The 23303-nt window shown below is 45.2% G+C and overlaps 2 protein-coding genes across 5 annotated transcripts in view; one reads left to right on the top strand and one right to left on the bottom strand.

Moving 5' to 3' along the window:
• Positions 1-14336, bottom strand: part of ctdp1 (CTD (carboxy-terminal domain, RNA polymerase II, polypeptide A) phosphatase, subunit 1) — a 43131-nt gene extending 28795 nt beyond the window's left edge. For 2 of the 4 annotated variants that reach the window (XR_004610100.1, XM_034544656.1), the window contains exons 1-10: positions 13769-14336; positions 12547-12630; positions 11805-11898; positions 11152-11280; positions 10470-10620; positions 9543-9633; positions 9045-9211; positions 4268-5308; positions 1422-1563; positions 1084-1284 (exon numbers count right to left, since the gene is read on the bottom strand). Coding sequence is in view for 3 of the 4 variants with exons in the window: in XM_034544656.1 (XP_034400547.1) it covers positions 1084-1284; positions 1422-1563; positions 4268-5308; positions 9045-9211; positions 9543-9633; positions 10470-10620; positions 11152-11280; positions 11805-11898; positions 12547-12630; positions 13769-14094 (2426 nt within the window). In the remaining variant the exon portion in view is untranslated. The remainder of the gene's footprint in view (positions 1-1083; positions 1285-1421; positions 1564-4267; positions 5309-9044; positions 9212-9542; positions 9634-10469; positions 10621-11151; positions 11281-11804; positions 11899-12546; positions 12631-13768) is intronic. The other 2 variants (XM_034544654.1, XM_034544655.1) reach the window with 2 other exon arrangements.
• A 115-nt stretch (positions 14337-14451) lies between these two features.
• On the top strand, positions 14452-23137 carry adck5 (aarF domain containing kinase 5). Its single transcript, XM_034544657.1, has 14 exons — positions 14452-15914; positions 18185-18435; positions 19037-19112; positions 19304-19504; positions 19609-19749; positions 19834-19947; positions 20038-20169; positions 20255-20338; positions 20435-20516; positions 20953-21031; positions 21124-21215; positions 21321-21573; positions 22228-22344; positions 22449-23137. The coding sequence occupies exons 1-14, from the start codon at positions 15891-15893 to the stop codon at positions 22549-22551; spliced, it is 1749 nt and encodes a 582-aa protein (XP_034400548.1). The 5' UTR covers positions 14452-15890; the 3' UTR covers positions 22552-23137.
• The last annotated feature ends 166 nt before the right edge of the window (positions 23138-23303 follow it).

Here is a 23303-nt window from a genome sequence, read left to right as displayed (position 1 = left end):
TAAAAGCCCTGTTGGGAGGGTTGCAATTGTGCCTCAGTTGAAGACTACTCCCGTTTTAGTTCACACAGAAGGGAGGCATGGAAATGAGGCCCGGAGGACAAATCGATACATTTAAGATCTATTATGAGCCAGTCAATACATAAGAGAACCAGCAGGAGCATAACTCACTTTCAAATGTATTACTCGCCATAGTTCTGAGCTACCCACAAGGGTCTTTCTGCTTCACGGTATGACACTCATCTTTTTAACTTGAACACTAGTGTCACACGTTATCAGCACCATAGCATGTTTAAATTAACTTCTAAATGAAAAAATAACATCAGCTGTGAGCTTTTAAAACAACGGCCTGTGTTTACTAAAATATACTGTAAGTCGGACACAGCCAGACTGCAGGTACAATATTCATTTGCACACACACACACGCACGCACGCACGCTCCTCCGACAGCGAGTTGACAAACACACTTTGCTATTTATCTTTTAATAAGGATCTAAAATGGCATGCCCTCAATGTTGTGTTCTCCAGTGGTATCAAACATTGATACTTTTCAAGGTATCGTGACAACACTCCTTGGCAGGACCACTCAAAACTGTCCTGTGTGGCTCCAGAGGAGCTCGGTTATGTCATCCGGGTCATCTCGTCTCGGGCTTGAAGACGTGAGCATTCACACGGCCTGGCAGCATCTTCCAATGTCCATTCTGGGATGTGCAGTTTTCTGCAGAAGTGCGTTGGATGCTTGACCCGTGCAATGGCCCTAAACTTCTTGCTTTCACGCCTCACCCGTTTGATTCGGTTAAAAAACGATCTCTGGTGCAGCCCGGTCGCCGACTTTCCCCCCAAAAGTCCCCCACGACGCGTGTATTTATAATTCCATGCCGTGATTACACAAACCAAAATCCGCTCTTTTAAGTAGTAAGAAAAGACCTGCGTGAGTCCCACAGCATCATCAGTTAAAAGCACCGGCGTCCCCCTCACACTTAACGTGTATTTTTTTTTTAAAAACCCACCGGTCGCCTGCTGAAGAGGAAGTTTCCTCATCAGTATTTCATCTTTATATGGCACGGCTCCAATTACGCGCCTTACCTGAGACAAGACCCCGGCGCCTGGAGGTAGGACGGCGGCCGTGGCGCCTGGGGGCCCTTGCGGATCAGCTTTCCCGTGACGGGGTTGTAGGTTTGGACCTCGGGGGCTTGAGGCAGAGGTTGGTGGTGGATGGGAGCCGGCTGGAAGACGTGCGTCTGCAGGCAGCCCTGAATGTCACGGAATGCTGCCGGACTGTTGCTCCTTGAACACACATGAAAAAGAATCTCAGATTCGGATAAAACGTTGACGGCAATATAGCAGAAGTATTCCCCCCCCCCCACAACCAAGTTATCCGTTCACGTGAACTAGGTGCGACGTGGCATTCGAACTCCCTTTACCGTGGCATCTTGGAGCAGTCCTCTTTTAGCGGGTACAGCTGCTCCTCCACCCTCTCCCAGCGCTCCAGGCAGCTCCACAGCCAGTCGGGGTTGACGACGTGGAGGTGCTTGCAGTCTTGTGCCTGACGAACCTTCTCGGTGCCTGGGTGACAGCAAGCAGAGAAGAAACATGAGAATCAGGGTTTTGACGATCAATTAACACACACACACACACACACACACACACACACACACACACACACACACACACACACACACACACACACACACACACACACACACACACACACACACACACACACACACACACACACAATGTGGGTTTGCTGATTAATTCAAATCAATGATCAGATGTTCTCTTCTGAAGGAGAACATAATTGCCTGGTCAATATTTTTAGAACGATAACAAGGAAAATGTCTCTTTCGGAGTCGCTATCTTTTCACTTTTCGGCCAATGGTCTTCTTAGGAATCCAGAGAGCCGTGTTTTGTTTGGTTAAATCCGCAGAGAGCAGCGCCTCTGCTTGAACAAGTCGTATTGACATTCGACACAAAGACAACAAATTGAATCCTTGAACACAAAGCTGTTTTTTACACGATTTGCGTTACACGGGTCCAAAATTAACCTTTTGTCCTACCGGCCGACCTGTCAATCAACGTTACAGTATTGTGCTGTAATAACATTAACTGCATGAAGATAGCAGCATGTTGCACGCACATGAGGTCATGTTGTGGCAAAGCGTACGTATTATTGTTGTTTACAAACTAAAGAGGGAAAGTTTTTCGGATTGTTTGAGAGAAAACTGCTAACATTTATGCTAACATAACATAAAACTATAACTCTTTTTGTATTTTGTTGCAAATTGCATGTTCTTGAAGTTAATGATAACATATTTTCCGGAATTTTGTCATATCATCAAGAATATAAGAGCATCACAGAAATACCCTGAAATACATATGAGCTAATTTTAGCGCCACATCGTCCACCAATAAACTGAATTAAAATCATCAAGGCAGCTGCTTCTAAAAAGCCTTCTTACATCTGCAACAACATGAACACCTTAATAGTACGATAACAGTGAAGAGATCACGTAAACCTGTGAGTTTATGTCAGCTGCTCGTCCCCCCCCGGTTCCATCTTTGGCTGATTATTATTTTATTTTTTTCGCTCTCCTGACAAGTGATTGCCAAGTGCTGCTCGCAGCGGAGAGCCGGCTCCCACGGCAACGGTGCCACCTCATGTGCTTGTGTTTTTTTTTTTTTTTGCAGAAGAGAAAACTGGATTGGTAGCGATACAGGCGTGAATGCGCTTCTGGGAGGCTCTTCAGATGGGAAAGCTTGTGTAACTTGTGGACGACCACGAAGATTACGACTGCAGCCGGCGGCAACACTCGATGACAGTAAAGCACTTAAACGACCGGCCTTAAAAGACATTTTCACTGGTTTGCCCTCCTACTTGTGGCGTCGCACACAAAAAAAGAAGACACAAGGAGGATAAAAAGACATTAGAATTGCATTTGGAAACCTCAATAAATAAAAATGTTTTACTTTCGATATAGCTCTCGCTTGATCTTAGCCATTTTGTTTAGTTCTGATATTTGCGTTCTGATAGTGTGTTGGATTAATATCACAGACTCCACCTTTAAAATAGGCCTACGACTTATTTTAATAACAGTTGATGACGGACCTTTTCTTGACCCCAATCACTGCCGGAGTGGTTGACCTCTAACATGCGTTAATTGCGATGACGAGTGTATTCAATCTCAATTATCAAAGTTTGGACAGGGACTCAAAAGACGGGTCAGAGAAAAGCACTCAAAATTCAATCAGCCAGGCTCGAAAAGGAACTTTAAAAAAAAAATATATATATATGTTTTAATAAATCTATGTTTGAGAATAATACCATGAAAGGTTTAGAAAGATCCATTCATTATTAGGATCCTCGTGACGACTTTAAATTGATTTAACTCGGCCATACATGATGTAATTTGCTCCATATTTCTCATATGTCATGACATACTGACCCTGAAGACATCCATATGATAATTTTGCATTCTAGTCATAGCGCCACCTAGTGGCAACATTAAGTTACATGTTTTCTACTTTTAAACCCTTCTCCTCACAGATTAATCAGATCCCTCTCATAATTTGTCAGAATAGACTTAAGTCCTTGATAATGCTTCGCTGTGAAGATTGTATGGACTCGTTGAAGGGCGGCGAGTTGGAGCATCGGCGAAGTTTGATCGGCGAAGTTTGATCCTTAAACCAATGAAACATGCTCGAAACGTAACTAAACTTAACACACACGTTTAAAGTCAAAGATGTAATTAGCTGATACGATTTTAATGCTTCAGAATGGCAATATGGCTCGATAGCGCCCCCTACAAACATTAATTTAAGCAGCCCCAGCGCTACGTTTCACCTACATTTATGAAACTTGGTAGGCATATGTAAAACATGTAAACGGAAAAGAAAGTCTCTTGGGACCATGCTCTAAACAGTACCGGACATCAACCATTTTGATTTTTGTGTTAATTATTGTGTATTTCATGCCACTATACGTTACTGAACTCCTGATGAAGGGAATTTATCAGATCCACTTCAAATGTATTATGTTGATGCATGTTGTCTCGGGCCATACAGTGGATACAGCAAGTGGCTGAAAAAACGGCTAACTCACGGACGCTTACTCCGACGATGGCAGACATTCCCGGGCCGCTTCCGGCCAGCACCCCGACGTGGAGGAACGAGGACCCGCACATCGCTGCTTGCAGCTTTAATTCAAATTTGACATTGATAATGCTACGACCGCATGCTCGTTCAACAGCATACATACGTTTCTACGTACCGGCTCTTGCTGCGATGAGATGCGTCGTCCGACAGGCATCTTCGGAGTTAAGAACCAGGTTCTTGCCAATCTTGGCCCCCAGTGCTTTGGCGTGGTAGTACTCGCGGGTCCTCTCCATGGGGTAGCTGGTCGGGTACAGGCCACTGAACACGATCGTCGTGCCCTCCAGTGTCTTGCTTTTTAACTCGGGGGCGATCTTGCGGATGTCCGGCATTTCGGGGGCCTCCTTCTTCAGGTAGGTCTCGTACCGCGCGTAGTACTCGGCGTGGATCCTTTCTAGCACTTCCTCCAGGTAGATCAGGTGGTCGTCCTGGTCGACGTCAGCTTCGTCGTCCTCTTCCTCCTCCTCCTCCATGCTTTGGTCCAGCAGCTCCTCTCCCATGGTGACGCCAGATTGTTCGCTATTCTGCGACTCGGTTTCTGGCTCCCTCCGGTCCGAGCAGCCGTTATCCAGCTCGGGGTCCGGGAGGAGAACCCCCGAAGGTTCCGCCGCGTCGGAGATGGTTTCTCCTTCGATCCGGCCTTTACCGTCCCCGTCGCCAGACGTCGGTTCTCCTTCCTGCCCAGATTTCTTCGCCTGACTCAACTTGGCTTCGCCGTCACTCTCTGGCGAGGGAGGTTTTTCTTTATTGGAGTCATTGTCACTGTCACTGGAAAGATCAAAGTCCAAGTTATTGGACTCGTGGCTCGGTGCCGAGCGGTTCGCGCCGTCCTGCGCCTTTCGTGCCACCAGTGTCCTGTCGCTATCGTCTTCCTTAGCGTTCGTTCCGTCGCCCACCTGAGTTTCCCCCGACGCCGCCACCCCAGTCCCCGCCTCGGCCTCTGACCCTTTACCTTGTCCCGATTCATCCTCCACAACCCCCGTGGGGTGTGTCCGTTCATCCACCGGTACTCCCCGAGTAGACGGCGAGGTTGTGGACTCTTCCTTTCCAGAAAGGCCGTGGTCTTTCGCCCTTTTCTTGGGGACGTTATTTGGCTCATCGGCGTTCGACGTCCCGACTGGTTCCGCGCTCTTTGCCGGTCGACTCGACGGTCCTCCTGCTGGAACAAGACAAAGCAATCACACGGCATTCAAGGACACTTGCGTCACGGGCCGATAGGTGAGGCGACGGGTGTGAACAGCTGACGATACGAGCTCCTTCGTTATCGCATACAGAGTCGCCGGGAGTTGTTCGGTACGGCGCGGTGCAGAGACAAAGAGAAGAAACAAGCAACAGACACCATCAACCTGTCAATAAATTGTGGGGAATGCATTTATAAAAACAATTATTTGCCAAAGTCGAGACATTTGTGCAACTCAACATTATACAATATAAAATATTGGTCCTTCCTACACTTCTCATCGCATTCATCTTTTCACAATGTCACAGTGGTCACCGCCCTCAAGCTCAATAACTGCAACGAGAATAAGCCAGATTGCACCAAATAGCAGCAACAACAACAACAACAACAACATCAAATAATCACAATACGCAGACACGGAAAAATCTTAAGACCACATTTTGTACGTTTTGGGGCTTCGTACTTTCACCACCTCTGAACCAGTGATGACGTTTAAGACTGATTTTAAAAACTCCCAACACGCAATGATGCATTTAAGAAAATCTAGGACCCAAATTCAGATTTAGATAGAATCCAGGATCCTTTAAATGACCTGACATGACAGTTTTAGATTTCCCCAAACTTTTTGACAGACTATAACCTCACTAGCAGTGACGGTTGAGGCCCTTATCACCGTGTACTGAGCATTGATGCATTCTGGGAGCTGGCGATTACATCCCTCTTAAGCGATAACCTTCCCAACACGTCACACGAGTCATAAACCCAGATTTTGAGTTGCTCCGACTGCCCGTGTTTGTCGAGTCCTCCGGGCACACGGAATCACTCCCAGTGCAAGCGACTCTATTTGAGCGTGAAATAAAATTCTCAATCGATAGCCTGTCGACAACACGGGAGTAATCCACAAGGCATGGGGGGGGGGGCACCGATGCAGACACAGTCAAACCTGAAAAACTGTTGCAGTATCCTCTCATTTAAAAACAAGATAGAAACAGTCAAGTCTGCATAATGCACACATCCATCGGTGTGGGGGTCTTACTCGGTTTGCAGCATTTGAATATGAAGAGTGGCAGGATACGATAACAATGATTAAGTTATATGCTTGTATTCTGCATTAATAAATAACATTACTATGTGTCATGTGACCCGAAAAATGTTAGTACGTTTCAGCTTCTTTCTTCTTTTTTTTTTTTACAGCCCTCAACTTATCATAACGTCAATACTGTGTTTACAGCCACTTGTGCCATAAAATAAACAAGAACATTCGATAAAAAAAAGGCAGTTTTAAGGTCGAATCAAGTGTTGTTGAACGATGCTTCACTTCCTGGCAACATTTATTATTTTAAAATGTATATTTCGTAATACTTTGGATCGATGTGTTCATTTAAAAAAAAAAAAGGTTTTATACGTTTTAGAAATGCAATTGCAAGTATAAATAGTATTACAGAAATAAATTAAAAAAAGAATTGCTGATTTTAGTCAAATCCTTTATGCAAACACGCCGTTCATGTTAACACGTTTAAACTATTTGACTTGCAAAGCAGCGCGAGAGTTGCTTGAGGGGGCGACATTTTTTTTTAATAAAAAAAAAAAAAAAAAAAACATATTCCAGATTGTATTGGACAAAAATCCATCTTTGGGCAAATTGAAGCTAGTGTTTTAACCACATGACCAACTCTCCCATTATTTTTTCCCCCAATGCATCAGTGATACAATGGCCAGTGCCGAGCCTGGCAGCAGTTGTAACACGTGACGAGTACAACCACGAGTTCTCAGTAATTGATGTAACAGCCTGAGAGTGGGTGTAAATGAAGGAGCCCCACAGAGGTCCCCTAGGAGACACACTGGCTGCCTCCAAGCAGCTCGTTTCCTGCGATGATAATGAAGAGAATAACACTGCGAGTGCGGAGGGACATACGGAGGTGGAGTTAGTGGAGCCCTTTAAGACGCTCTCTATTGGTTTATCGACGGGTGCGTTTGATTCATGGCGAGGTCGGCGGCCGTGGAGGCTCATCATGTTAACTCGGGAAGATGGCGGCACATTGGTGCAGTGTTGATGACTATTTATTGTCTGGGTGGCTCTACAATAAACGATGTGACCAAGAATAGAGTTATCATTATACATTTTATATATATATATATATATATATATATATATATATATATATATATATATACACACACACAAATATATACACACACACACACACACACACACACACACACACACACACATATATATATATATATATATATATATGTGTGTGTGTGTGTGTATATATATATATATATATATATATTAAGAGTCTTTCTATATAAATGACAACAGTATGAAAGTTAATTACCTGCCTGAATAGTCAATTCTCAGTGGCCATGGTAAAAAAACATAATAATTCACAATACGTTGTATATTAAACTGACAAACAATATTTGTACATATATATATATATATATATATATATATATATATATATATATATATATATATATATATAGTAACAATGCTAATTAAAAAAATTGTCTTTGACAGAATTATCAATATTTCTTTCAACTGTTAAACTGATAGCATTAATTGATGAAAACGATTGACAGTTAAACAGTTAGTCATTAAGATCTCTAATTTGCATATGATATATGTTTTACATGCATAAACGTACAAAACAAAACCCCATGCATCCTCCAGATAGTTGTGTCATATTGACTCACTTGGTAGCGAGCATTAATAAAAGGAGACTTTACGAGTGTTCTCCAAAATCAAAATTTTTTAACAGCATTAGTGCAATAAACAAGGCCCTAATGCATCACTAATTAAAACTTCATGAATTGCATTGAGAGCGTCTTCCTATCGAGTTTCGGGCGAGCTGCAGTACGGGAAACCGCGCGCAACATTCAGCACGGACTCCATGAACTTGGAGCCACTGGACCGACTCGCTTGTTAACTCCAGCTATAAAAAAAAAAGTGCCTCTCGCAGGGGAATGAAGCTACTAAGTGTTGCATCAACTTTGTCCTCAAAAAGGACCTTTCAACAAACGCATGCGTGTTATCGAAGGTCGCTTTGTGGCGTGAAAGCAAAACAAACCACAGGACTTTACGATAGCAGATATGGGGATTTTTTTTTTTTTTTTAAACACGATTGCAAAAGCTAAACAAAAAAATTAATTCATCCGCCGTTGTGAAATCTGGTTATAATTGATCCGTACAAGCTATTTATGCAAATCAACATGCATGTATATCAGCGCAGGTATCCCTGATAAGCAGGAAGACACAAAGTACAGTTAACACAGGCGTACTTTGTCAGTTCCTTTAGTACTTTAGAAGGTTTGTGTAAGTAGAGACGCCTCATGCTTATCTCTGCGCTCTTATTGACTACTACTACACAGTCATCATGACATGCAGTCCATTCGCAGTCTAATAATATTAATGATGCTCATAGGAGTTATTTCTTCATACTCTTTTTTTTTTTTTTTTGCGACACCAAAGAACATGAATATAGAGATCAGTCGTATTTAAGTGGTGCACAAACGTCTGTCAGTCAGTGGATTTTAATTTCCCTCGCGGGTCCCGTTGATGCAAGATGACAATCGCCAAAACAACGAGATAGCTTCATGTTCGCTCCCCTGGATTTGTTTAACAAAAAAGAAAGAAGAAAAAAAAAAAGAGGCAGTGGGATATAATAATTGTTTCTCTCTCTCTCTCTAAACCCTCACGACTCCGTACCTTTCTTTGGCATCGGAGCTTCCCGTGATCCGGGGGGAGCGTTGATGTCCCCCGTGCCCTGGAAGTAGATGTACTTCTTCACAGTGATGAGGTTCGGCGCAAACTTCCACACGTCCTCTCGGTCGTCGATTATGGAGACCATGGAGTCGCCACACGGGAAAAGATTCCTGGGGGGGGGGGGGGGGGGAGAAATCACAGCGAAACTGAAACCATGATAAACACAGCGAGATAAACGCATGTCGTAATGTTGCAGCGAGCCGAGAGTGCGTTTGTGCTGCGAATCAAAAAAAGATAAAAGGTTTTTGTATATCTGCAAGCAGGTGTCATCGTCGGCCGTTCAGCGGTGACACCGAGAGAGAATAATAGATAATAGTGTGCAGACAGATTGTCCATGAAAGCGGTTACAACTAGCAGTGTAGACCAACGAGACAGACCGTACGTTTGAGAGCAGCTTTTTTTTTCCTGCTTTGACAGATGACACTGCGGTTCATTTAGTACCTCAGATTCCCCGTCTTGGAGAACGGGTCGATGCATTCGTCTCTGGAAAGGATCCGATGGGAGAAAAGCTTCTTTTCAGGATCCAGAAAACCTTTTTTTTTTTTTTTAAAGAAGAAGGAAAAAAAAGGTTGATTAAGTGGCGATGTGAAGAGAAAAAGAAAAGAAAAGTGAGCTTCATTCAACGGAACCTGAAATGATAAAACTTCCTCTCCAAGGTCACAGTGAGAGACTGTACGTGGGTATTTAATTTGTATTGCAAAGATACAAAAGATACATGCAACAAAATACGTGTAATCCTTTCCCACGACACATTAACTTGCAAAGAAAATTCGCCTTCCCACCCATCTTAACCTCGCCAATACCTTTTTTTTTCCCCCCAGAGTCTTCATTGAAAACATTGGCATTGAAAACTCTCGCGCTTTTCATCGCTACGTCTAAAGAAATGCGCGGATTCATTCGGCCTTGGCTGTGGATAGAGAGCTACCTCTCCTTTAAGCAACCTTCAGTGCCGAAAAATGAAGGCGACGGGGGGGGGGGGGGGGGGGGGGGGGGGGGGTTGTGAAGCAGGTTGTGAAGCTTAGAAGCTGTCAACAACTGGAGCACTGCCCTGAACAATGTAGACCATAGGAATAGCCAAAGTTTTAATGCGAAACAATAACTGGCCTAACGTGCTTTTTTTTTTTTTTAATATTTTTTAAAAGCACCACTGCAACATTTAAAAAAAAAATCTGGCACACCGAGACGTTAAGATGCCCAACAGTGAATCAGCTGAAACACACGAGCAGACACTTCCCTCTTATGGTCAGCAACAGGCAGTACAAGCAGAAGCCCAAACTGTCAAGACACATTTAGACATCAATGAAACTTGCCGACAACGTGGGAAAGGCTTTGTAAAATTTTTTTTTTTTTTTTTAAAAGTCCCAATACCTGCGATGGTGTGTGCGTAAAGGCGGCTCCCGAACGTGAAGACGTGCAACTCGAAGAGTTTGGCGATTTTCTCCAGGAAGGCATTGCAGTGCGGGCGCAGTCGCGTGTGGAGCATCGGCTCGCCTCGCCCGAGCTGGAAGTGGAAGATACCCTGAAAGGGAACAACGAGAGCGCTAACAGTTAATAAACACGGATCCAGGCCTCAACGTCCGCTCTTTAAAAATAAAAAAAAAGAAGATTTTGAATATGATCTTCTGTTAAAACAGGTGTTGACAGTCTGAAAACTATGCAAAGCAGTTTCAAGAAGTTACCGCTTGATGTTGTTTACAACGATAAATGGAGAGTGACCGTGACCCAAAAGGTGTGCAAGTTACAGCGCAAACTAAAAACTCAGTTGTTTCTATGTTTTCTCTCCCCCCCCCCCCCCCCCCCCCCCCCCCCCCCAAAACGTCCGCATGAAAATGGAGTGAAATGCTACACAAAACGGTGAATATGGGGATTAAATCGACTCTCCTGGAAGGCGTTTACATTGCTGCACCCAGTTGGTCACATGAAACGTGAATTAAACAGAACGAGCACAAGACAGAAAAAACAGAAGTGGGAGAATATAGAGCGGACACTGCGTGTTGCCTCGCCATCACCATGAGGACAGCGCAGGAGAGAGATGTGATGTGAATAATACCTTATTGGACATACGCTGACAGTGCTGTTCAGTGGTGTGGATCAGCGTCTGGTCCAGATCCACCATCAGGACCAGCTTTTTGTTCCGGTGGAGTCTCTGCTGGTCTTCTCTGCCCAGCTGCTCCGCTTGCTTTTGGGAGCGAACGAAGATAATTAATGAAATACCAGAAAACCTGAGCAACCACCACACCACTATCAATTAATAATAATGCGTATGTTACTATATATCATATTGGTTTAAGCTTAAAATCTCTTGATCTTGTGACCTGGCCTGGGCAGCAAGTTGCATGCAATTGCCCAATAATTTGTATATAATATATAATAATAACCAGTCCTGGAGCATCGGGGTTAGGAAGACGTACTAGTCTTGATTTTGGAGCAGTCTTACGCATCCACCCTTGATATATTTTCAAGTGTTTGATGACATATTAGATGCATCATTTAAACTTGACATCGATACAAACTTGGACCTAAACAGACTCGTATCCATTAATATGTCGTTATCATTTGTTTCAGCTGACAGTTGCGTGTTTTGAATAACGTAACAAGATTTTCCACCGTGAAATTCTTAAAATTCCCCAGAAGATTGTGCGCATTTGTGCAACACGAGGTCACACACACACACACACACACACACACACACACACAACTCACCTCTGAGCTGACCATCAGCTCAGGGACACTGTGCACCATGGAGACGGTTGCTGTGGAGATGGGAATTTGCTGGTTCCCATTCTTGCTCTGCAGCCTGAGAAGGAAGAAAAAAGAAAGAAAAAAAGAGAGTGGGAGTCATGCGTTTTTAGGCCCTTGAACATAGTGACCGAATAGAAGAGCGGCTTCCACAAACAATTTAACAGACTGTTCACTGTCAAAAACAACTTCCCGTGTGCCTTTAAAAAGGCAACACTTTCACCTCACAGTGACGCCCTTACGGCACTTTGTTTCTTTAAATCAATTAAAAAACAGCAGTAAATGCGGCTCGTCTCAGATTCTAACTGACAGCTGTACATTCTTACATCTTCATCGAACTGACACCACGCAGAGCGCAGAGTGTGATTTATGACCTCAGCTGTATTCAACTCTTCTCTCGCTCTGATCTCTGGTGCCACCTAATGGTTTCAAATAATACAGAATCCACCACAAATACTTTTTGGGGTCAGATAAATTAAAACCAGTTTTAATGCACAGGAATATGAAATCCTTAAAATAGATAAATTATTAAAATAAGTTAAAAATTGAACGACGTGGAAAAGGTTACTGTGTGAAATTGTAAGCATTAAATTTGATAGAAACGTCCGTGCAACATGAGGGTCCGAGTGTCTGAACATTGAACAATTCTGTTTAGGGATAAAATAAAGAAAGAAAGAAAGTGTCTTGTGTTTTAGGATTTCCTTACTGAGTCAGGTCCTGGCCACATTCGGCACATAACCCCTTCATTACTATTGGATGGCTGCATTCTTCTATTCTGACGACGACCCCTCTGGAAAAAGAAAAAGACAATGTTAAAGTGTAAATGCGTACTTTTTTCGATACACCAGTAACAGTGCGTCCCACCTTTTGGAAGGTGTATTAGATGTTACATGTGTTATCACTACACCTCATAGATTCGGCGCCAGCCTCAGTGAGTTGTACACTAAGTCAACTAAACATGTCTGGATTAATAACAATGAAGCGCTCGGCACACAGTTGCTTTGCTTTTTAAATCACGACGTCGCCTCTTTTTAAACATTACTTATAGAAAACCTGACAAATTACTTATCGATTCCATTTTGCAAATATTCTCCTTCTGCTGCAAACTTACGTATTTCTGTCACAACTTCTTAACACCGTTTTGATATTACGTTACACTTTATACACTATTATATTATATTAAATTATATTATACACGCAGCAGGGATTTACAGAGCCAGGTGTAGAAGTTTACATGGGGCACCTGAAGGCAACACAGACGTGACACCCAACGTTTTGAATCAAGGAGGTGTGACTGTTACATCAAATTAATATTTTTTTAAAGTATGCACTAAATAGGTGCTGAAAAAGTGCACGTGCCGGTATTCTGAAATAGCACGTGAGCAAGTAAAAGTAAAAGCAGGCTTTAAAACGGCCGGTTCAGATTCAGTGGGGCCGCAGCTACCTCAGGCCAGTCCTCTACCTGTCAAACTACCCGTCCCGTACACATTTTAAGCACGCGACGGACGGCTGCGTCTTCACGTGATTACGCCTTCAAATTAAAAGCGCAAAAAACAACAACACGTTGACCACAACCACGATTGCAAGTTTCCTCGGACTGACAGTGGAGACTGTGCGTAATGCCCGCGGACGTTTTAAATACAGTCGGTCGTCACGCCCACTATAAGTGCAAGGACTATAAAAGCGCGGAAACAAACGATCTAAAATAACACCATTTTATTTTGAAAGTTTCGGCCAAACGCAACGCTTGTTTATTTTTGTCCGACTTGATTTGCGGCCAGCACGGCTAGCAAAACAAGCTAACGTTACTTAGCACGTATAGCAACATTAGCTCGTTAGCTAGCTCACGTTACACCACAGGTGGAGCCCATTGACGGCAGAGCGGCTCCATAACTACAGGTGACATGTTGCCTTGTCGGCTGACTCACCCGGGAGGTATGACCTGCCCAAGTTGACAGCACAGCTCCCTGACGACTCCAGCGCGGTCCGATTTCACCTTCCTCTCCCGCAGCCTGGTGGCTGCCTCTGCCCCCTTCTCCTGGGGTATAGGGACGCATATCGCGAGCACGGAGTCCAGGTTCACGTGAGACCCGGGTTTGACTTTCCACTCGAGGAGCCGGAGAGGGAGAGCCCCCTTCGGGCAGCGGATATCTGCCACCTGCACCGCGGGGCCCTCCGCCGCCGCCGCCGCCGCTGCTGCTCCTCCACCGCCGCCACCACCACCACCACCACCACCTGCAGGGGGATCCTCCATCTGTTCTGCGCGCTCCAAATACCCCGGTTGTTTTTTCACAAACGGTCACACTTAAAACGTATCCGGTAGATCTCGCGACGCCCCGTGTATCATTTAAAAAAAGAAAAAACGTGAGCGCCGAGGAAAATTAAAACAAATGTGCAGTCGGTTTTAAACACAGCCGCTTCCAGTCAGCTATGTTCGCTCTTCCCGCCCGTAAACAGGAAAGCGCAACACTGCAGCGACACGGCTCGTCGCAGCTTCCGGTCGACGACGGCGCAGCCAAGTTAGATGGGAAACACGTTGTTTTTCCCCATTTTTCAGAATAAAATACCCCAAATGTGCGTTTTTCAGAAAGTAAAACTAAATGAATGTATTTCATGAATTATTTGGAGTGTTTTTTTGTGCGTTTCAGACGTTTCTTTTTTTTTGTGTGTCAGTGGACAACCTTTAATTTGAAGGTCACTCTACGTTTCCGGTTGGCTCTGAGTAATTGTGACCTCTGACAGCAATAGATAGTTACTTTATTAATACCGCAAATGGAAATTGTTTCGCTAAAGCAGACTTCATACAAACAAGTAACGCAATATTAATCATAAAAATGCACAATATATACAAAATATAGAATAGAATAATATTAAACTAACAAAATAATAGTGCTAGATGTAAACAAACAAACAAACACACACCAGTGTAACTGTGATATGGTTGTGTGACCTAATTGTCCAGAGGTGATTTATTATAAATTATTTTTTAAATAGGTACCTAGAAACTAACATACTATATTATAAAGATAAATCCCAACACGATCTGTTTAAAGGACAAAATCCACTCAAGCCATATCTCTTTACTTATGTTTTATTACAACTTCCCATACGCCTTTAGATGAGGACTTTTGAGCACATAGAGACCTATAACTAACTGATGTAAGATGATGTAACCTACAAATAATAATCTCACGTGTCAGTTATTTGCCTACAGCATGTGCTTTAACGTGCATTTAAATGGATTATCTGCCCTAAGTGAGGCAAATTATATTTATATATAAAAATATATTGACTGTAACCGACATCACGCTCATGCCATTATTTAGTGTGCTTGTGTCCTCTCGGTTACTGTCAGTGATTAACTCTACAGGTTGTAGTCGGGACAGTTGGAGGAGGAGAAGAAGGAGACGAATATCAATAATTCGTCGAACCAATGGCTATAATCGTATAATGACGGGTCCTCCTACCAGAGAGTCCGCCATCAAGAAAGATATCTGCCCAGTCCGCATGTCAACACGCGTCGTACTTTACGTACTCCAACGAACATTTCTTGCGTTCCCAGCGAACAAAAAAAATCTGCACCTCCAAAACGGTCAGAGGCAGTGAATGGTGGACTTCATTTTCTGGATGTCTGGACAGAAAAAAGAAAATTATGGAAGTCCATTGATGACTGTGATGAAAAAATAAGGATGACTTACTATCTCATAATTATGACCAACTATCTCATCATTATGACCTACTATCTCATCATGATGACTTAACATTTCATATTTTTTTACTTACTATTTCATGGGCGCACATAGAAAATAGACAGACCTTATGAGCAATAATAAAGATCCCAAATGATGGCCAACGAACAAGATTAAAGCGAAACCGGAAGTAAGGAGGTGGGAGTGAGCCCTCCCGGTCTATCGTCCTTCGTCTTCGGCTAGCCCCGCCCCTTGGCAAGGGGCGTCACCAGTGGTCGAGTGACGTTGCCCACCGGAAAGGGCACTTTGGATGTGAAATAATCACCGCGAGCGGACGCTATTTTTTATTACTCCAGGAAACATGACAGCGGAGACCACGCGAGGGGTAAATTAACAATATTTCCTAAACCTCTTCTTTTTTTTTTTTGCTCGGTTTGATAGTAGCATTAGCATTAGCTTAGTCGACCCTACGACCACATTAATGTGAACAGTAACGTTACTTTACGTCAGCGTTACTGGTCGTCTTAGCAACAGAAACCACCGAACTGATCCGTGATATCAAAAGAGCAGAACCTGTTTGTGTGTGAGTGTGCGTCTCTCTCTCTCTCGCTCTCTCACTCTGTGTGTGTGTGTGTGTGTGCGTGTGTGTGTGTGCGTCTCTATCTCACTCTGTGTGTGTGCGTGTGTGTGTGTGTGCGTCTCTCTTTCTCACTCTATGTGTGTGTGTGTACGCGTCTCTCTCTCTCTCTCTCACTCTGTGTGTGTGTGTGTGTGTGTGTGTGCGTCTCTCTCTCTCACTCTGTGTGTGTGTGTGCGTCTCTCTCTCACTCTGTGTGTGTGTGTGCGTCTCTCTCTCTCACTCTGTGTGTGTGTGTGTGCGTCTCTCTCTCTCTCTGTGTGTGCGTGCGTCTGTGTGTGTGTGTGTGTGTGTGTGTTGTGTGTGTTGTGGTTTCGGTGTATTTCGCCACATTCCTTTTACTATGTGCAGTGGTCATTTAACGTAAAGGTGATTTATAAGCTGTAAAGACACACGCCTGGAGCAGCTGACACGTGTCTCATCTCTGGGTGGTTGCTGGCTCCTCATGTGAGTGACAGAGAGCCTGTTGGTGCTCAGGTCCCTGAACATCACTCTTATCTGAACATCCATTAGTCAGCACTGGAGACATTTTGTCCCTCAGTTGGAGGCAGCGAACAAAAAACAACTATGTATTACTAAGCTGGTCGTATTGGCCTTGATGTACACCCCCCCCCCCCCCCCCCTCTTCTTCTTTCCCAGCACACACAAACCCACACATGATGTTCCCCTGCTGATTACTCAACGCCCTATCTTTGTCATGCGAATCAGGCTTGATGTAGATGTTCAGTCACCTTTTGTCTCCTCAGAACTATCGCTGACTGGCCGGCTTTTAGGTCTCATTTGACCAAACTAACCAGTCAACTGAAGGGACTGGGTTTAGAGTAAAGATGTTTAAAAAGCACGAGTGTTCGATTAATCAATTACTCAGTCGATGAAGTGGCAACATTTTTTTTGAAACCACCTTTATCGTTTTTTTAAGTCAAACATAGCAGAGTTCCTTCTTTGTTAATGAGGGGATTCGCTGATTTTCTCTGCTTTACGCTCTAAAATGAATATATATGTTGGTTTTCAGAATCAGAACAGATTATTTTTGACTTGCTGGTGAAAGGTGCATAAGAATAAATATAGTGCACTAATCGAGACATCGTTTAAAGTCAGAGGGGAAGGGCTACAATCTTTCTTGGCCGCCTCCAGAGTCCTGGAAGTGAACAAGTCTTGGAGGGAAGGGCAGCGGGCGGGGCTGCCCTCCATCACCCTGTGAGGGTTTTGAGGTGGGACAAGACAAAAGACGTCAAGACCACAGAGGTCAGGGCGCCTGTAGTCATTAAATCCTGTGGGGTTTTTTTTTGGGGGGGGGGGGGGGGGGGGGGATTACGGTGGAGGCCTCAGAGTCTGGGCCGGCTGCTTTGCGGGGGTGCTGACTTTTGAACGGCCTGTTGAGTTGTAATTGTGTGTGTGTGTGTGTGTGTGTGTGTGGGGGGGGGGGGGGTTGTGAGGCAAAGGGCCCCCGCTGAGTTTCGGGGGTTTTGCCAGGAGGAAGGCATTCATGCGGTGTAGGAGGAGATCTATTTTGGACTTCAGGTCGGTCAAAATAAAAAGCAATGTGCAGACGTCAGCTTTTAAAAAGAACTGCGAGTGTTTTGGGGCAGTTTATTGGCTTAATGATTGATCAATTAACGAAGACACTAATCGCCAGATGAATCCACGATGCATATAGTCAGTAGTTGCCGTCCAGACCACGGGGGGTCTGCTGTGAGAAGTAATAGTAACACAACTTTTGAAGATGTAAACAAAGTCACAACAACAAAAAAAGAGCCACTTATTTAAATGAATACAAGTGTAATAATCCAGTTATGCTCAAAAGTGAATGCCTCATTTTGACACAGCTTTATAATGGTGTTGTAAAAAAAAAAAAAAAAAAGACTTTGTACTCCTTTTTTTTTTTGTCCGAGCTGCGCTGATATCCGGGCATCGATTGCGTAACGTCCCTTTGCTATTCATACGTCGCAATGAGACGGGCCTCTCAACATGCATTGATTCGATCTTCTTTTCCCCTTTTTTCTTCTTTTCTTTTCTAGTTACGGTTGTGTCTGCGTCACGTGGCTCTGCTCCGAAGACGGCCGCAACCCGGCGCCTCGCTCCAAAGAAACAGACCCTTCGGTTCCCTGAGGTACCCCGAAAACAGCGAGCGCCGGGGTCTGTTGTGGAAGACGCTCGTCGGCGCCTCCGTCGGCGTCCCCGTGGCGGTGGGGGTCCAGTACGCCGCGTCCGAACCCAGAGACCGGAGGAGGATGAAGATTCTGATCCAGGGTTTCGGACGCTTCTGCAGGTTTGAGATGAAATCCATAAAGCTGTCGTCCGTGTTTTTTTTTTTGACAACCAGCGACAGTTTTTAAAGAGGAGGGAACAGGTTTCTTCTTTCAAAAAAAGTGACATATTGTCACTTTAATGCTGGTCGATTTCTCCTTATTAATTTTTCTTTTTTGGAACTGTTCCCACGTATCAAAATGTGGTTTTAGTATCTGTAATTTGATGGCGCTGTGGTCGAAGTCAGAATATGTTTCCAGTCACAAAAGCTGAGCTAATTAACTCAACTTAATTAATTAGCTTTGAATGAATGATGACACACGGGGTGAGGGGAAGGAATAAAAGAGGCATAAAAGTAATCTACTGAATGACAGACGGCGGAAATAATAGTATACAGGAGCCAATTAAAGTTGGAATCCAGGATTAGCAGGACAATAGTTTAAAGTTACGTCGACGCGCTCTTCGGCGATGACGAGACGACTCTCTTGGAAATCCATTGAAGCGAAACGCCATTCATGGGATCCAACAATGCATCAACGGACTGATATTAACGAGTCAAACGCAAACCGCTTGAAGTCCCGCGCCGACCCCCCCCCCCCCTCTCTTGTCTCGTGTGTCCTCAGATCTCTCTCCGTGGGAATGTTCATCTCCGTGGATTACTGGTGGACCACGAACGTGGCTCTTCGCGGCCGAGATGAGGTAAGTTCTCAATTCGATTCACGGTGGGGGTGGGGGGGGAGGGCTCCGTCTGAAGCTCCCGATGACCTCTGGACTGCCGGGCTTCTCGTCAAGAGTCTTCTCGTTTTGTTCGATTCTAGTCATAAAAAGTGTCGGCGGGTGTCACAGATTTGTCCTTCTGGTCATGTCTCACTGCCGTCCTCCCCTGCCAGAGCAGCCCATCCTACTTGGCCGAGATGTCCGCCTGCCACCAAAGGGCGGCGGAGCGCATGGTGGAAGGAGCCCTGAGCAACGGGGGCATCTACATCAAACTGGGCCAAGGTCTGTGTTCGTTCAACCACCTGCTGCCCCCCGAGTACATCCGCACGCTGCAAATACTGGAAGACAAGGCCTTGAACCGGAGGTACAAAGAGGTGAGAGCCGCAGCACTAACAAGGCAAAACAAAGAAAAACAAAGAAAAACAAAAAAAAGAGGGACAGCCTAAAAGGTTGAGGGTGGCGTCTGTGTCTGCACCAGGTGGACGCTCTCTTCCAGGAAGACTTCAAGAAAACCCCCAAGCAGCTTTTTAAGGAGTTCGACTACGAGCCCATCGCCGCCGCCAGCCTGGCCCAGGTCCACAAGGCCGAGCTGTTCGACGGGACACCCGTCGCCGTGAAGGTGAGTGCCGACATTTTAGCATCTTCCGTTTGCCGTCTCGGCTCTTTTTTGATCCCAAACTGTTGGCGAATGTGGTGCCCGCAGGTGCAGTACATTGACCTCAGGGATCGGTTCGATGGCGACATCAGGACATTGGAGATCCTGCTGGATGTCGTGAAATTCATGCACCCCAGCTTTGGATTCCGATGGGTTCTTAAGGTCAGAAAACGTTTGTGTTTCTTTTGTTGACCACATGCATATCCCACATATCTATGTTTGGCCTGTTATTGATGTGCGTTCTTTATCCAGGACTTGAAGGGCACACTCGGTCAAGAGCTGGACTTTGAGAACGAGGCCAAGAATTCCGAGAGGTGTGCGGAGGAGCTGAAACACTTCAGCTTTGTTGTGGTACCCAAAGTCTTCTGGGAGCAAACCAGTAAGGTGAGGTCATTATCAGTGTAGTAAAATAAACTGGGTGTGTCTACTGGAATTTTCTTTTCACGTTTTTTTCTTTTTCTTCTCAAAGCGAGTGTTGACGGCGGAGTTTTGCATCGGGTGCAAAATCAACAACGTGGAAGAAATTAAAAGACAAGGATTGAGCCTGAAAGACGTGAGTTGCTGCACGGCGGCCGACATTCAAGGTGGAGCGTTGCCGTAGAAACCTTTTTATCTGAAACCCCCCCCCCGTCAAATGTTCGCTTTGCAGACCGCGGACAAGCTGATCCGAACATTCTCCGAGCAAATATTCTACACCGGTTTTATCCACGCCGACCCCCACCCTGGAAACGGTGAGTGAGAAACGGTCGCTGTTCTAGAGTTTGTCCACCAGAGGGCGCTGACGAGAAAACAAAATCATGCTTACTTTAAATCTCCAGAACAAATGTAAGGGGATCCTCTGTGTGTGTGTGTGTGTGTGTGTGTGTGTGTGTGTGTGTGTGTGTGTGTGTGTGTGTGTGTGTGTGTGTGTGTGTGTGTGTGTGTGTGTGTGTGTGTGTGTGTGTGTGTGTGTGTGTGTGTGTGTGTGTGTGTGTGTGTGTGTGTGTGTGTGTGTGTGTGTGTGTGTGTGTGTGTGTGTGTGTGTGTGTGTGTGTGTGTGTGTGTGTGTGTGTGTGTGTGTGTGTGTGTGTGTGTGTGTGTGTGTGTGTGTGTGTGTGTGTGTGTGTGTGTGCTCCCTCAGTTTTCACGAGGACGTGAATATTATTGATAAATTCTTTGCGTTTGCAGTTCTCGTGAGACGAGGTCCTGACAACAAGGCAGAGTTGGTCCTCTTGGACCACGGCTTGTACGAGTTCCTCAGCCAGTGGTAAGATCCGTCTGCTTCGTAATAACCAGGAGAACCTTGTTTGTTTGTTTCTTCAACCCGTGACCTCTGAAGGTGACCTTTTTGACCTTCAGTGACAGAGTGGCCCTGTGTAAACTGTGGCGCGCCGTCGTCCTGAGAGAGGAGGCGGCGATGGAGAAGTACTCCAAAGCACTCGGCGTCAAAGGTGAGCGCACGTTCGTTGTGGGGCGTTTCGAAACCCCCGACATCGGAGAACCTAGTCGTCGCTTGCAGTGATTTTAATCATTCGTATTCCCAACTTGCTGCGCAGAGTACTTCCTCTTCTGCGAGATGCTGCTGCAGCGGCCCATCAACATGCGCGAGCTGGGCCTGTCCAACGTCCTGAGTCGGGAGGAGACGACCTACATGCGCCAGATGGCCAGCGACCGCTTCGACAGCATCATGCAGGTGCTGAAGTCGATGCCGCGGCCCATGCTGCTCGTGTTCCGCAACATCAACACGGTGCGAAGCATCAACATCGCGCTGGGGGCGCCGGTGGACCGCTACTTCGTCATGGCCAAGAGGTCGGTGCCGCCGCCGCCGCCGGTTAACGTGCCGTTTTGTATTCGTAAATGTCGGGTTGCTTAGTCACTAATGGTGGAAAAAGTGCTCGTTTTGTTGTGATAGTCGGACGGCGTGAAATGGATTTCAGAGCGAGCCTTTTCCATATTGTCAGACACTTCTCATAACCTCCAAAAAAACAGCACTTTAAGTGGAGGTTAATTGCTCAATTTCTGAAAAGTTCAGTTGACACATGAAAAAAAATGGGTAGAGAAATAGCAAAGTTCTCCTCCTAACGGGAAAAATAAATATATATACAAAACGGCGTTAATAGTGACGATTCCTGCTCTACGAGTTGACATTTTAAACCCCTTCATATTACAACACTCTGGGCCTTTTCCATTTCAACAGGCCCCTTTTTGACTTCTGTTTACCGAGTAAACGTTTCAAAATCTTATCAGTGTTCTGAACTCACCGGGTCGGTTTATACGCCGCTGCCAACATTCATGACGCAAGAGGTTCACAGTTTACCCGCTTGTAAACCCAACGGAACAATAAATAAAGCCGTCGGCCATTTCTCCAGCGTGGAGAAAAGGGGTCGGGAACTGATCCTAGACGTAAGCTAGTGAAAAAGAAAGCGTGGCTTCGTAAAGATGGCGTCCCTTCTCGTCCTCTAGTGCGGTGCGAGGCTGGGGGAAGATCCAGGCGGCGAGGACGGGGATCCTGCCCCGGCTCTGGGTGTTCCGCTGGGCGAGGATGACGTGGGAGGGCCTCAAGTTCGAACTGGCTTTGAGGTAAACGACAAATTTGGTCGATGGCGCAACTCGTTTTTTTTTTTGTGACCTGCCGGCTGTGAGCGATGCGACCCCCCCCCCCCCCCCCCCCCTTTTTTCCACAGATGGGAGATGGCGGCGATGAGTGCGACGCGCTCCTTCCTGGGCCTGCTGTCGTACTTCGGCCTGGTGTCTCTGGACGCCGAGATGTACGAGTACCTGCGGTAGTGAACGCCTCGCTACGGAGGAGGAGCGATTCCACGCGCACGTCGATGCACCCCCCCCCCCCCCCCCCGCGCTCTAAGAGCTGCTGCTCACATGCATGAACCTGGATTCTGGTTCCAGACACAAGTCCTTTTTTTTTTTTTTTTCAGAACGGGTGAGAACCAGAGTTGTAGAACCTCACAGCCTATTGTAAGGCTTTTTTTTAAATTGAAAGATCATATATATTTTTTGGGTGTTTTACCTCCTTTTCAGTGTTTTAGCTATGGACATTTCAAGCTGCGGATTATGTTTTGAAGAAATATTCCCGGAGCCATTGAGTCAGCGTGTTGTCCGAGCGACGTGTAAACGTGCCTTTTTTTCGCCCATTTAAAAAACAAACAAGACGCACAAACAAGACGCACAAACAAACGCGCTCCAAGTGGGACAAGCTGCAGCTTTGATGACGGCGACGCAGACGATAATTTATATTTGTGTTGGTGTTTTGGACCCATTTCTTCTGAGTTCAGCACAGAGTCCAAAAAAGAACAGCCACCTAACCAAATGCATTTTAAATTATTTTAACCATGTCAATAAAATGTTCTACCTCCTCTTTAAAAGCATCATTGTCTTTATCGCTCAATAAACACACACACGCCTTGTGTAAATTACTTGTACGGGACAGATTTTTTTTATTTTATTGTTTTAATACAAAATATCCTAAGAAAACATGGCTGCCCTCTTTTTTTTCTTTTCGTCCAACAAGTAAGAAAAACAAA

Source organism: Cyclopterus lumpus, chromosome 11 (assembly GCF_009769545.1).
Source record: "Cyclopterus lumpus isolate fCycLum1 chromosome 11, fCycLum1.pri, whole genome shotgun sequence".
Taxonomy (NCBI): Eukaryota; Metazoa; Chordata; class Actinopteri; order Perciformes; family Cyclopteridae; genus Cyclopterus; species Cyclopterus lumpus.
This window is presented reverse-complemented; position numbering and strand designations above follow the sequence as displayed.

Bases quoted from the DNA above. Each gene is read 5' to 3' on its own strand.
- adck5 (XM_034544657.1), top strand. From the start codon at position 15,891: ATGACAGCGGAGACCACGCGAGGG. The intron at 21,032-21,123 runs GTAAGATCCGTC...TTTGACCTTCAG, and splicing joins TACGAGTTCCTCAGCCAGTG to TGACAGAGTGGCCCTGTGTA. The intron at 21,574-22,227 runs GTCGGTGCCGCC...CTCGTCCTCTAG, and splicing joins TACTTCGTCATGGCCAAGAG to TGCGGTGCGAGGCTGGGGGA.